The sequence below is a fragment of the Gigantopelta aegis genome, chromosome 14, assembly GCF_016097555.1.
Source record: "Gigantopelta aegis isolate Gae_Host chromosome 14, Gae_host_genome, whole genome shotgun sequence".
Lineage (NCBI taxonomy): Eukaryota > Metazoa > Mollusca > Gastropoda > Neomphalida > Peltospiridae > Gigantopelta > Gigantopelta aegis.
Window position 1 is genome coordinate 40,370,091 of NC_054712.1, and position 11,688 is coordinate 40,381,778.

Below are 11,688 nucleotides of genomic sequence, written 5' to 3' on the forward strand. Positions count from 1 at the left end.
AACCTGCTAAATTTTTTCGAATGCAGCAAGGAATATTTTATATGCACTTTCCTACAGACAAGAAAACACATACCACAGCCTTTGTTCAGTTGTAGTGCATTGGTTGGAATGAGAAAAAACAAATCAGCTGAATGGATCCACCGAGGTGGTTCGATCCTGCGACACAAGCATCTCAAGCAAGCAGTCAACCGACTGAGCTCAATCCTGTCCTAGTAGCAAGGGATCTTTTATATGCACCATCCCTGAGACAGGACAGCATATACCACGGTCTTTGATATAGCAGTCATGGTGCACTGACTGGAACAAGAGCACAGTGGAGCCACTGATGGGGATTGATCCCAGACCAACCATACATAATTTGCTCCCAGAAAGTGGTAATTACATGTTGGCCTCATACTGTACCTGAAGTGGGTGTCATTTTAACACTTCACTTATCATTAAAAACAAAACAACAAAAACAGATTTTACAACTGGTACTTTTTATTACAGTTTTTTTTTTAAATCATTGTTTTATAAATCACAGTAGCATAAAATATAAACAGGGAATTGCATTACACAATCTGTACATGTGAATATTTACACAATTTGATATCCTGGTATACCTTTTGTTTTTCATAGGTGCTGGAACAATTTATGTCAAAACACAATAGCCAATGACTGATTTTGTGGCTTCAGTGTTAAAAATGGGCGACTTTTCCTTGAATAAGCTTGAACACATTAACTGAATTGAATCACTGTTGTCAACTTTTAACTTTAATAAACATAAAAATACACATTATATACTGACAGCATTTTGAACCTAGTGGAGATAGATATGACGGGTTGAAATGAAATCTGATTATCGGTATGTTTTCTCCAGAAATTAAGTATATTTGATTGAACAGTCACTATCAAGAATATTATTTGTGGCTACTTGTTCCTTAATTTACATGTAGCTATGGTACTTTTTTAAAATTATTACTCCACTAAGTAATAGTACTACAGTAAAACCCTCAAAACTGGTCCCTCTGTACCTAAGTAATAGTACTACAGTAAAACCCTCAAAAACCGGACACTCTATAAACCAGAATTCCCTCAAAACTGGACAGTGTTCACAGTCTCTTTTTAAATACCAGTACATAACATAACCTCTCTCTAACCGGAGTCAGATGTTTGACTTTGTTCTGTGGGTGTCCGGTTTAGAGGGGTTCAATGTATTAATTAATGGAAAATAACAATTATCAGGTCAATACAATATCATGTGGAAATAAGAAGCAGATTCAAATTTTGAAAATTGAAATTAAATCATATTTTTAATATCTGGCCATATTAATATTAACTAAAAGCAACAGTATGGGTTACTTAAACATATACATTTGCAGTGTCTGTACAATGCAGTTGTTAATTTATTACAGGGATAAAAAAATAAGAGGGACCTACCCTGTTTTAAAAAAATCTAATTAAAAATAATATCAGCAATTAATTAGGCTACTTTACTGTACTTTAGAACAATATACATGCACATTAGCATTAAAAAAATAAGCATACTAATCCACATGTTTAAGCAAAATGTTATACTACACATTTGCAATAATAAAATGTTTATTTTAAGCTTATTTCTCATATTTTCTTGCACTCTGAAAAATTTAACACGCGCGCGCACACACACACACACAATTTTTTAAAGAAAATTATTACCCTGTCAAATCCACTTGTTTTAAGCCAAATTTACGTATCTATTCCTATGGCCTAGGATGTTTTTAATGTAAAATACCTTTAAATACAATTCAACTTGACCATCAGACCTCATGATGGCATCACTTCCCCGAGATTAGTCCAAGAAGAGTATTTTTAGCTCCCCTTTAAAGTAACAGACCCTAGTTTTTAAACACTACAACATATTTTTCACTATCATAAGCCATTTTTGATAATTAAAATTAGAAGTACTTACATTTTATTACTTAGAATATTAATTTTCGTACACCTGAAGTTGGTTCTGGTCAACCGGGTTTCTGCAATACCCAAAATGCATTTTTCATAATTCTAAAAATGCACATTCATCTGAGAAGTAAGATTTATCAAGGCAAGCTCTAGTTATTTTTAGATGGTACTTCTGTTTAAACATCCGACTTTAGCTTCTCTCCATTATAACCTTATCCAAATGTGTGTTGTAGGTTTGTAGATTAACAAAACATATTGTTCTTTTTCAAGGGCTGAAACTAGGGTCTGCACCTTTGAATGGCTCCCCATGATCTAAGCGCACCCAAACGGCCTTAACGAGGCCACTCATGTGGACATATAGATCGGACTTTAAACTATTAGACCTTTGTTCAAAATTATATGTCAAAATTACTTTCTTTTTTAATATTATTAAATAGTCCGATCCTCTCTTCTTTCTCTTATTTACTTTTGGACTGTCCTTCTAAAATGCTCTAAATTATATAAATATTCGGCCGAGCAGTCAATTCTTTTTATTTTTGGCTTGTAACTTTTTATTTAATTTAAAAAAAATAAAATCTATCAACATTTTTTTACCAACTGCTATTTTCAACTCTACACCCCCCCCCCCCCCCCCCCCCCCCCCTCTCTTCTTTCACCAATCTTATCGGAGGCAGGACTTGGGATGGGCGTGTTCGAAACCCCAGTGGTATATGGGCACGTTAAACTAAATATCTATCTATCTATCTAGGGGAACAATTAATCATTTCCCTCAATTGTTTTCACGTCAGATCTGCACTATCTAGTTTCATTATTGATTTTAACTGTGCCTGTGACTCAGAAGATAGCATTTTCGGTCTGGCAAAATAAAACAAAGACAGAAATTAGAGTAAACACATGTATGTACTATTACTAATGCCTAATACAGTCCTTATGCAGGGTTCAACAGATCCACTAGCCCTCGGTCTCGGCTAGTTGAAATTATCAGCTGTATTACTATAATACATAGGGCACTAGCCAGAGTGTCTGTGAGGGCTAGTGAACTTCTCAAACATTTGTTGAACACTGCCTTATGGTACGACGCAAGCAACTGCACTAGCTCATGGGCGAAATACTGCTTGCGTCATCAAAGGCTGATATCGCTAATTTATTTTACTCAAAATTACTGTGAATTTGACACTGAGAGCAATTGCTCTCCTACACAATTTCAGGAGAATAGTATACTTCTGGCAGTGATGCAGTGCAGATATAATTTAATATGATACAGAAACATTGCTAACAATTGATGCATTAACAGTGTTCGAGATTAAAATTTTGGGCCAGTATCCCAGTTGGATACTAACATTTCAAAATTTGATATCCCACCTGAGAATTTAGTATTATATGATATCCCGGTGGGATACTGGGTTCTTGAAGTCTGGTATCCAAAATTAAATTCTGGTATGCCCGGGATATCGGGATACCGTTAATCTCGAACACTGATGAATGTAAGCAAACTGGCTGGTTTGATTTGGTTCTCAAACAACATCTCAACCAATGACAGATTCTCTGGTATCTAATTCTGAATGTACTATAATAGGAATACATATGCAGTGTTTAAAACTGTTAATCAACAAATGTAAACTAGAGTTGAATTTGATATATATATTTTATTACTAAATCGCCCGAAAGCTAAAATGAAATAAATGAATTAATTTAATATCCATTTCTTAGCTATTCTATATGTACTGAGTAATAAAAACAGAAAGTGTTTAGCGATGGAATTCACCAATTCTCAATACAAATATGACACCACTTAGGTCAGATCAGGTCAGGTCACAGGGTTTAACGTGCACATTCTGAACAAGCAGTTGTAGCACACGCCTGTCATGGACAGGAAAAACTTTGGGGTGGGTTGGAAAGGAGGTTGCCCACGCTGACATGTGCATGGGAGCACAAGCAACCTGACCAGGGTCAGTAGCTGGCAAGGGTTGGTTTTCGTGCTATTAAATTTGCAAATGTCCCATAGGATTAAAGCCAAATAGAAAATGTTGCGTAATTTCTTGATCGTAATTTTGAAACATAATGTAGAATGGTTCATCAATATTGAAAATGGAGCTACTTGGTTGATTTGACTTAATGGACGAAAGGTAGCTCCTTGACCCCACTTCTCACACTCAAGGTTACATACAGGAGAATCTATAATAGGCTAAGTCGTTTTGAATGCTCAGATTTTTTCATTGAATACTTTATTAAAGTTGCAAATATTAATGTAAACATTACTTTTTACCAAATTGTTTTGGTAAAATATTGTTATAAACCAGATACTAGAATGAAACCCCGCAATTCTGAATAGATGTTATTTTAAAGCTGCTACTAACATTATAACAGAGCACATTGTCACATACAAATGTGCCACATCTAGAGTTAGTGCCACAAAAAGTAACACATTTCATCAATCAGAAAGATGAACACATAAAACATTTTAAAAGTCAGAATAATGTTAACATCTTTTGGTCCAAAAGAATGCCAATGAAATGCTAATAAATATTGAAATGTTTTTCGTAATTATTAAATGGAGATTAAATGTAAACAGGTTAGACCAAACATGTGCACACCATTAGCAACTTCTATTTAAAGAACTAATTAACTAATATTATATTGTACTACATACACTTACATCAAAATGGCAAAAGTGTCACTTTTTTCACAAAATTTCAAAAAGGTGCACTTGGTGCCATTACTGGTTGCAAATTAATAAGCCAATCACAGATGGTCTTCGTTAAAGCCATTAATTAGATACATATATGGATATAAATTAGAATGATATAACAAGAATAAATGTTAAGAACACATTTAATTTGATTGGATGGAGGAGATAAAAATGCTTGATTCTCAAAATACGATATTATAGCAATCACAATATTTAATGTGAACAGAAACGTCAATGCCATGTGACGTACACAAGCAAACCATAGCTAAGAATTACATTTAACATTCTGTGGTGAAAATGAATCGATTACAGGTATTGTCGAAAAGCTGAAAATGTTTTTTTTATTATGACAGTTATGTAATAAGTATTACAAGTAGGACTCATAATACACAATTACTACATTTAACATACCGTAAATCCTTAGACAGAAGCCTGCCTTGATTATAAGCAGAGCTTCTAGAATTAGTTTTTTAATCCACAAGCCAGTGATTTTTAAAAGTTACCAACCACAATAAAAAATTCACTAGCCCTACTTTACTTAAGTTAACGGCAATACAAGTTTACTAAATAATAGTAATAATCAGATGTCACCTAACGGGGGGGAAATAGAGCTTAAAAACACTAACATTGGGGGTGGGGGCTGGGTTGGGATGTGGGCAGGATATTCATATTTACAAAATGGACTTAACTGCAACATTTGACCCAAAAAATTTCACTAGCCGCTGGGCATGACAGTAGTAGAATATCACTAGCCATGGGAGTGGGGCTACCATAATCTAGAAGTCCTGCCATAAGTGGTCTCAGAGCGTCTTGAAAACAAATAGAGGCAAGCCTTAAATAGAAGCCAGTCTTCTACAAAGGCCAACTTCTATTGTATAGCTCTGTAAGGTAATGATCACGTAATACTCGTTATTGCCATTGCATAACGTCAAACCTGTAACACACTTAGATCATGTTTTTATTAAATGGAGTGAAAAAGCAGGTTTTATATCGATAAATACCATGGGAATCCCCATGTCCCAATTGCTTGAAATAATTTTGAAAGTTAGTATTCTGATGTCACCGGTAGATGTCGTTTGAAGCACAACAATGCCTACGTCACGACAAATTTCACAGACTTGGGGTGCGTTCCTTTCACCTCTCCTGGACATGTCCCAACTGTTCTGTCCTGGTTGTATCCCCTCTCCAGATATCGTAAGACTTAGCAAAATTATTGGTTTTAAGGGTTTGTAACGTTTTGTATTGAGACACTTACTTGTCTGAACTTTATTGTTACTGAAAATGTTCACGAACTGTGAAGAAAAATCTCACAAATGAACAACAACAAATCGGATGTTGATTGCGCAAACTGTGCACGAGAAAACAAACCGAACCAAAATGATAACGGTCACGTGGTATACCAATGTCTGTGACATTGAAATGGAAATATCCCTCTAAAAATAGATTAGACCTTGTCTGCTCAACGGTTTTTTTTCTCAGAGGCCCGTGCCATTTTATGAAATAAGAAAAATGCATTTTGTGGTATTACAAAAACCAGGATTACCAGGATTACCAAAAAACACTTCAGGTGAATGGAAATGTATATTCTAAATAATAAACGGGAAGTAAAGTGCAATTTTATTTGTGAAAAAATGGGTTTAATAGCGAAAAACAACGCCGTAATGATTAACAACTAGCCGTAACTAGGGTGTGTCCCTTTAATGGAGGCCTGACTTGAATAGAGGTTGGGTATCAAAGTGTCACAAAAAGAAAAAGAAAAAAGGAAGCCTAGGCTTCTATTCCAAGGATTTACTGTAATTAATATTTGAGACTGGGGTCCAATTTCTCAATGATGAATGACCACTGATCTGAGATTCAAGTGAAAACTGACCACATAGATTTTTTTTACCTGATACAAATATGAACTGATAAAACATTTTATGACGTCGAAATAATGTTGTGTGTACACATTATTTCAGTTAATACTTGCACAAACCAAAAAACTAGAAAACTTGAATCATTTTCTCTTTTCATGAATACTTAACCTGACCTCAAACTACTGGCATTTCCCACCTATGGTGGTAGACTAGTCCAGACATCCAAACAGCCAATGGGATGGCTTAAAATCATCCAGTCAGTCTTCTGCTTCCTGTCCCAGTTACCCGACTTAACCCTCCATCTTTTCCTCAAGGGTCATCATCCAGAGAAATGGCAGTAGGTAGGTCGGATGGGTTAAAAACCCTTGAGATCAGGGGCCTAATTCACAAAGGTCTCTTAGGCTCTGCTAGACAACAAAGCATCCTCTTTGCAAGCCTTTTAGCACTGCACTGCGAGATCGCAAAGTTGCGAGAGTTTAGTGAATTAGGCCCCAGGTTAACTATGGTTGAACCTCTTAATACCAAATCAGACCTCAGTGTGTACAGGGAGTCGCCTTTCTTGTTACATTCGGTTTGCCTAACATACACTGAAATTGGTTATACGCTTTGGATCACCCCCCCCAAAACATTTTTTTGTCATTAGATTCAAACTTGACATAAATAAAACTGGCTTAATTGATTAGATTTGAGACTTAATCTTCTGATGATATATGTAACTCTGTTTGATCCAAGTCTGTTAATTAATAAAACAATATCATTCTTAGAGAGTGAAATCTGTTCAACATCAAATTTCATATCGCAGGAACTGTTGAATTTTTTGAGGTAACGGAAGATGTCCAATATCGTCTTTTTTTAACCGCTGGAGAATAAGATCTCTGCATGCATTTTGTAATGATGTAACTGAAAAAGAGAAATATTTATTAAATGATAAACTGTTAAAATCACAGAAAATAAAATAAAAATGTAAAGTTGTATCAAATGCACTGAAGTCATAATGGAAGGAAAGAAAGAAATGTTTTATTTAACGAGGAACTCACATTTCATTTACGGTTATATGGCGTCAGACATATGGCAGAGGACTACACAGATATTGAGAGGAAACCTGCTGTCGCCACTTCATGGGCTACTCTTTTCGATTAGCAGCAAGGGTTCTTTTATATGCACCATCTGAGACAGGATAGTACATACCACAGTCTTTGTTACACCAGTTGTGAAGTACTGGCTAAAACAAGAAATAGCCCAATGGGTCCACCAATGGGGATCGATCCTAGACCGACCACGCATTAAGCAAATGCTTTACCACTGGTCTATGTCCCGCCCCTTAAAGTCATAACGGATCAAATAGCAAAATAAATACATCATTTCACTTTCGTTACATAAAAATATAATTTCGTATAATACACTCACTAAGTTCCTGTGTGTGTTTGATGGTAATGAATGAAGGTCAGGGTCATTGTTGGGAAACTGTCCAGTGCTCGAAATTAACGACAATTGCCATCATAGAGATAGGTAGTACTAAACCAAATAACTTTCGGCTGGGTTTATGTTGATTGATACGCTGCAGGTAGGAGTTTTAGCCACATATGTTACTATTGTCATCTATGGGATTTGATTTGGTAGTATACACCCTAGAGATATACATTGCTGTTGGTCGGAAGTAATTATGGCAAAATGTTTACACATGGTGTACATTAGCTGCCAATATATAACATTAGTACATTTCAAATACGTCCACATACAGCAAAATAACCTTTCAAAAGTCTTCTTTTTTTTTCAGTTGCTATGGGCAGGCTTTACATTGCCATCGGTGGCTGTTTCACCCACAGCAATTTTGTTTTTATATTGCTATGGGAGACAAATTCTTAAATTTGAGCTTTGCTGTCTGTTGGTTATTCACAAAAACATAAATTGAGGCAATTTACACATTTGTAATTTTAACCTCATTATCTTGTTGAATTTCAATCATTTACAAACACAAGTATATTTTTGTATATATACTGAGAGGCATTTAAATAATGCAATGGGTATTTTACTTTAAAATATTTTCTTAAAATCTTGACATCTCATATATCATATATATGAAGCATGTGGACAAAATGACATATTGGTAACAACAGTAAGTGAAAGAGGATTTTGTTCAAATCAAAAAAAAAATTATAAAATGCATTTGAAACAAAAAACATAACTTGATGTTTATTGCAATAACACAACATTGTATATGAACATCTTTTTTTACACATGCTTTCCCTGCACTGGTCTCCCTATGAAAGCAAATATTTTATTGTTTTCCTGTCTTTTTTTTTAAAAATGCCATGATAAATAATGCTGTTTTATTGTGAAAAAAACACGAAGTTTTTTTTAAAACATGTTTTATTTTATTTTTTCTTGCAACAAAATCTTTTCAGTTACAGTTCTTACCAGTATCTCATTTGTATGCATGCTTATTACATATATATAAGACACTTCTATTAAAAAAATATCAGTGTGTTACTTATGCCTCTTGGTATTTTTTGCATGTTCAAATAAAAAAGATTTATTTTTTATGTGCGTGCGTGTGTGTGTGTATGTGTGTATGTATCTGTCTGTGTGTGTGTGTGTTTTCAATACAAGTATTACTCACTAAACATACCTCCATACAACTGTACTATTCTAACTTGTTTCGTTGTGCCATACACATCTACAACCGCATACAATGGGCCATGCCGACAGTCAATACCTCTTGCAGATGGGCCCTGGTCTTCGCCATTGATAATAAAATGCATATCAGCTAAATTATCGATTGTCTTATACATAATACCAATTTTACTACCCACATCAAATGGCAGAATACTGTTCCAACTCTTTTCATCGAATACGTTTTTTGAGTCCATGCCCCGCTGTTGCAACTGTCCAAGCGGTAGCAACATGCTCCGACTAACCGTGCCGCGCGGCGTGTGAATAACCTCTGAGTCGCCAAGAATCGACTGATACGGTTCCGTGTGTTCTGTCTGCTGACTGTAGTCGCACACTTTGTTGTGTGTCTTCGTCACAGCGTATATCCACGATTTGCCCATGTTGGCGAGATCAGGCAGTGCGTACTGTGGTAACTCGAACCGATCACTCGGGTCAAGCTGAGTTAGTCCCACACGAAGATGTCCACTCCAGCCCCTCTCATTCTTCTCGATTTCGATGAGAAAGATTTCACCTGGTTTTAAAGGTTTTTCGCTGAAAGTCAGCGCGTGTGCGAAGCTCGTTACCCGGAAGGCCACCATATTGTCTTGCGACAGAGATATGTTTTGTCCATGATAAGGGTGAAACCTTGTCACTGGTAACTTGGCTGAAAAAATATGGAAAAGATGCAATATGTTAAAAAACCCATTAAGAATGTTAACATTCATCCTTCTCATTTAATTTTTATTATTGAAAAACATTGTCATGGGAATTATAAAGTTGATACATGTGTCGTAGCCTCAGGGCTTCTCGAATTTTTATAAAATCCACTAGCCATGAGATAAGTTATTTAAAACATTTACTAGCCACGATTAAAAATTCACTAGCCCTACTTCTCTTTAAGTTGATAAATTTTTACTAAATAATAGTAATAATCAGATATGTCACCTAAGCAGGGAGATACAGCTTAAAAACACTAACATTGAGGGTCGAGTTGGGGGCAGGATATTCAAAATATAATTTACAAAATATACTTAACTGCAACATTTGACCAAAAAGTTCACTAGCTGTCGGGCATGGCAGTAGTAGTTATTTATTAGCCCAACATTGAATAGCACTAGCCATGAGAGTGGGGCTATCATAATCTAGAAGCCCTGCATAACCTACATATACATGTACCAGGGTACCATTCCACGGAACTATCTTAAGTTCTACAATCACTGTAAGGTTGTTGTGCACTAAGGTGATCTTAGGGCTAAGATCGCTTTGTGGAACGGGGCCTTGGTCTGTATCTTGTGGCTGTGGATGGATTACCAGACACAATGCTTATTTCAAAGTCTTCAGTATAACAATCATGTGTAATACACACTGAGAAACTGAATTTGACATAAAATTAAAAACAAGAACAGAATTTTCCAGTGTCCACTACAATAAATATGTACATTCATATAAAAATCTTTGGATTGTGCTGTCTTATCTGTGAAAAAGAAGTATTTTATATTTCTTATCTCGAGCAGTCTTAGGGATGACTATATTTTATAGGTTATTTTCTAAGCGAACAAATAACAATGTTCACGTTTTAATATTGCACATGTATTTTTGTACGACTATCTAGAAACAGTAATTTCAAATTATAGCACAAAAACCAAACTTACAAACGGAATCCATAATGAACATGGGAATTTCATTATTCCATTGCAGGTACATTGATAATCAGGGCACCTGAAGAAATAAAACATTAATATTATTTCTTTTTAACATAATGGTATGATTACATGTATGCATGTACATTATTATACTACATATAATGTATGTTCTGGTAAAAAAAAAAAAAAATATATATATATATATATATTAAAGGCACATATATGTACTTAGTTAAGTGAAATGGCAACTAAATGTATTGAGAATATCCTCTAAAAAATGTCTTGTCTGTTAATTTTGCATTCAAATACAAGTATACATCTTCCTTTGTGGCCGAGTATTTATTATTCAGAACACGTAACTATATGTATTTATGGGACTGAATTCGACCTTGAAGACTGACTGTAGTACTCACATTATTATTGAATTTGTTTTTTGCAAGTTTTTTTCTGTCCCACCCAGCCAAAGCCTGAAGACTAACATGTTAAACAGTTAAAGGCTGCAATATATAAATCGTCCTGTTTATGGAAAGTGCATTTAAAAGATCCCATTACTGCTTTGTCATAACTATTGCTCCAACTCCCCTCTGTGATCTATATTGTAACAGCTTATTACCCTAACTGCTTAAGGTTTATTTTGATGAACTTGTGACAAGTTGTCTTACGCTTACTTTTGAGAACATTTGCTCATTTATCACAAATGTTAAACCAGTTAAAATTGAAACGTTAAAATTGATTATAGTTTTATAAAATAGATGGGATTTTAAATTTTTTAAATGCATTAATCTTACCAATAATTAGTAAATTGTAGAACATTAAAATTTAATTAAAATCCACACAAAAATAGAAACAACGCACATTTCCCTTCTCCTCCATATTGCATTAGCTACTTCCGGTTCTTTCCGATTAAGTATAAAACATTAATATTTAT

General features: G+C 34.9%; 1 protein-coding gene across 1 annotated transcript in view; it reads right to left on the minus strand.

Moving 5' to 3' along the window:
• LOC121389241 (cytoplasmic tRNA 2-thiolation protein 2-A-like) overlaps positions 1 to 11,622 on the minus strand; it is a 41,402-nt gene extending 29,780 nt beyond the window's left edge. Inside the window, exons 1-4 of the mRNA XM_041520840.1 lie at positions 11,549 to 11,622; positions 10,770 to 10,836; positions 9,095 to 9,781; positions 7,253 to 7,365 (exon numbers count right to left, since the gene is read on the minus strand). Coding sequence (XP_041376774.1) covers positions 7,253 to 7,365; positions 9,095 to 9,781; positions 10,770 to 10,821 — 852 coding nt within the window. The 5' untranslated portion in view covers positions 10,822 to 10,836; positions 11,549 to 11,622. The remainder of the gene's footprint in view (positions 1 to 7,252; positions 7,366 to 9,094; positions 9,782 to 10,769; positions 10,837 to 11,548) is intronic.
• Positions 11,623 to 11,688: the final 66 nt, after the last annotated feature.